The sequence below is a fragment of the Pseudoliparis swirei genome, chromosome 1 (genome assembly GCF_029220125.1).
Source record: "Pseudoliparis swirei isolate HS2019 ecotype Mariana Trench chromosome 1, NWPU_hadal_v1, whole genome shotgun sequence".
Taxonomy (NCBI): domain Eukaryota; kingdom Metazoa; phylum Chordata; class Actinopteri; order Perciformes; family Liparidae; genus Pseudoliparis; species Pseudoliparis swirei.
The window spans coordinates 21698540-21701355 of record NC_079388.1 but is presented as its reverse complement, the minus strand read 5'-3'; the positions used below and the strand labels follow the sequence as shown (position 1 = coordinate 21701355).

Here is a 2816-nt window from a genome sequence, read left to right as displayed (position 1 = left end):
CGGCTCCGGGCTGGAGGCCGGCGTGGGCAGGCCGGACAGCTCGCCGTCCGCCTGGGACAGAGGTCATCAGAGGTCAGGGCCCGTAGAGCCGCCCAGGGTGGGAGCCTAGAGACAACAATGAGGATCTACCTGGGAGGCTGAGGGCCCGGAGCCCGGGGGGGATGAAGGAGCTGTACATCCTCAGCGTGGACACGCCCAGCTGGTCCTCCTGCAGGAGGAGAAGAAGTTTCAGAGCCTGGTGTCTCAGTGCTCCTTCTCCTCCAGAGCTCCGCCCACCTCCTGCTGCAGCTTGGCGGGCGTCCTCAGCGACATGGCGTGCGCCTCCTCGTCTCTCCCGAGCCGCGCCGCCGCAACACGACACCAGGAGGCGGAGGAGACGGCGCCCAGCAGGAAGGCCAGCAGCACGCAGGCCAGCAGCAGCGTGTAGGGGAGCCGCTCGGCCTCCAGGGGGCGCCGCACGCCTAGGAGAGGAGACGAGCATTAGACCGGGGGAGGAGGTCACATTGGAGAGGAAAAGAGGAGGTCACAGTGAAGGGGGGTGGAGGGAGAAGAGGAGGAGGAGATGAAAGAGTCTCTCTCCCTCTCTCTCTCTCTCTCTGTCTCTCTCTCTCTCTTCCTCTCTCTCTTCCTCCCTCTCTGTCTCTCTCTGTCTCTCTGTCTCTCTTCCTCTCTCTCTCTCTCTCTCTCTTCCTCCCTCTCTCTCTCTCTCTTCCTCTCTCTCTCCCTCTCTCTCCCTCTCTTCCTCCCTCTCTGTCTCTCTCTCTCTCTCTGTCTCTGTCTCTCTCTTCCTCCCTCTCTTCCTCTCTCTCTCTCTCTCTCTCTCTCTCTCTCTTGGGGGAAGCGCTGTGCCAACGGCTGCTTGTTTCAGTAGTGGCGTTTTGCTTTTACCTTATTGTCTTTTTTTGCACTTTTCCTCTCTCTTTCTTTTTCTTTTCTTTCACGTTTGTCTTAGTTACGGTCGGACACTGGACCATAACTACTTTTTTCGATAATTCTACTGTGGCTTTTGTTGTTCACTTTTCGTGACTATCGCGGGAGAGCCACAGCAAAACAATGATGGGGACTGTCGTCTACTCGCGCGCTCAGCTGATCGCGCTGTGCAGGCGAAGCTTCTGCCTGAGACAGACCTGTGATCCCGCTGGAGCTACGGAGAAGGGCTCGCGGCTGCAGATCTGGCGTCAAGCGGAGGGCTAAAACGAGGAGATACAAACCCTCGGTACCGTCGATCATAACGGGGAACGTGAGGTCTTTGGCGAATAAGACGGATGAGCTCGTGCTGGTAATGACCGAGAGGATCTTCCGTGAGCAGTCTCTTGTGTTTCACTGAGACGTGGCTACACGCGGAATATCCGGATCACGGCGTCTGCCCGGCTCAGGACTGTTCGGGCTGACAGAGACGCTACACAGAGCGGTAAGAAGAGGGGGGGCGGGATCGCTGTTTATGTGAATGAACGGTGGTGCCATCCGGACCATGTGTGCGTGAAGGGCGCTTCTGTCGAACATTGAACTGTTGGCCGTGGGGATGCGCCCGTACTATTTGCCGAGAGAGTTCACGTCCGCCATTTTGGTTGTCGTGTACGTGCCGCCATCAGCTGACGCTGAGGAAGCTGTGGACACCATCCACTCCACTGTGTCTGCTCTGCTGAATCATCAGCCTGGAGCATTCATGACCATCACTGGCGACTTTAACCACACCACATTGGATAAAGCTCTCACAACCTTCCATCAATACATAGACTGCCCAACAAGGAACAATAAAACTCTGGACTTGCTGTATGCTAATACTAAGGATGCATACAGCGCCACTGCCCTTCCCCCCCTCGGCAGGTCTGATCATGACCTGGTCCGGCTGACACCAGGTATGTTCCTCTGGTGAAGAGGCTGCCGGTGACCACCAGGACTGTGAGGAGGTGGTCTCTGGAGGCTAACGCTCTACAGGACTACTTGAGTCAACGGACTGGGATGTGCTGTGTGGACCGCACGGGAGGACATCAACAGTATGATAGACTGCATCACGGAATACATCAAGTTCTGTGAACACACCACCATCCCATCACGGACTGTCGCTGCTTCCCCAACATCAAGCCCTGGACCACCAGGGACCTGAGGGCGCTTCTTAACATGAAGAAAGCTGCTTTCAGGTCTGGAGACAGGGATGAGCTGAGGAAAGCCCAGCGCAACCTGAAGGTGAAGCTCAGGAGGCAAGGACTCCTACAGGAGGAAGCTGGAGGCCAAACTCCAGCTGAACAACACAAGGGAGGTGTGGTCTGGCATGAAGCAGATAACTGGCTTCAAGGTGGGAGGAGACAGGGGGCTCCCTGGAGAGGGCCAACAGGCTGAACTGTTTTTCAATAGGTTCAGTTCACAGCCCTCCCGTCTCCTCCACATCACACCTCCCAAACACCTCCTCCCCTCTGTCCCCCCTGCTGAGCTGCACATCCACGAGCCCTCAATAACAATGGGCTCCTCTACCTCCCCTCTCCCTCTCTGTGACGACTGACCAGGTGAGAAGACAGCTGGAGAAACTACACCAGCGCAGAGCTGAAGGTCCTGATGGCATCAGCCCCAGGTCCTAAAGACCTCGCCACCCAGCTGTCTGGTGTCCTGCAGCGCCTCTTCAACCTCAGCCTGAGGCTGGGGAAGTCCCGTGCTGTGGAAGGCGTGCCTGGTCCCTGTCCCAAAGAAGTCAGCACCATCTGGCCTCAACGACTACCGACCAGTCGCCCTCACCTCCCATGTGATGAAGGTGCTGGAGAGGCTGGTCTTGGCCCACCTCCGGCCGCAGGTGAAATCATCGTTGGACCCTCTGCAATTTA

The 2816-nt window shown here is 57.2% G+C and overlaps 1 protein-coding gene across 1 annotated transcript in view; it reads right to left on the bottom strand.

The window, feature by feature from the left end:
* LOC130198513 (semaphorin-6D-like) overlaps window positions 1-312 on the bottom strand; it is a 22294-nt gene extending 21982 nt beyond the window's left edge. The window contains exons 1-2 of the mRNA XM_056421692.1: window positions 277-312; window positions 130-208 (exon numbers count right to left, since the gene is read on the bottom strand). Of these exons, the coding sequence (XP_056277667.1) occupies window positions 130-208; window positions 277-312 (115 nt within the window). The remainder of the gene's footprint in view (window positions 1-129; window positions 209-276) is intronic.
* Between the last annotated feature and the right edge of the window lie 2504 nt (window positions 313-2816).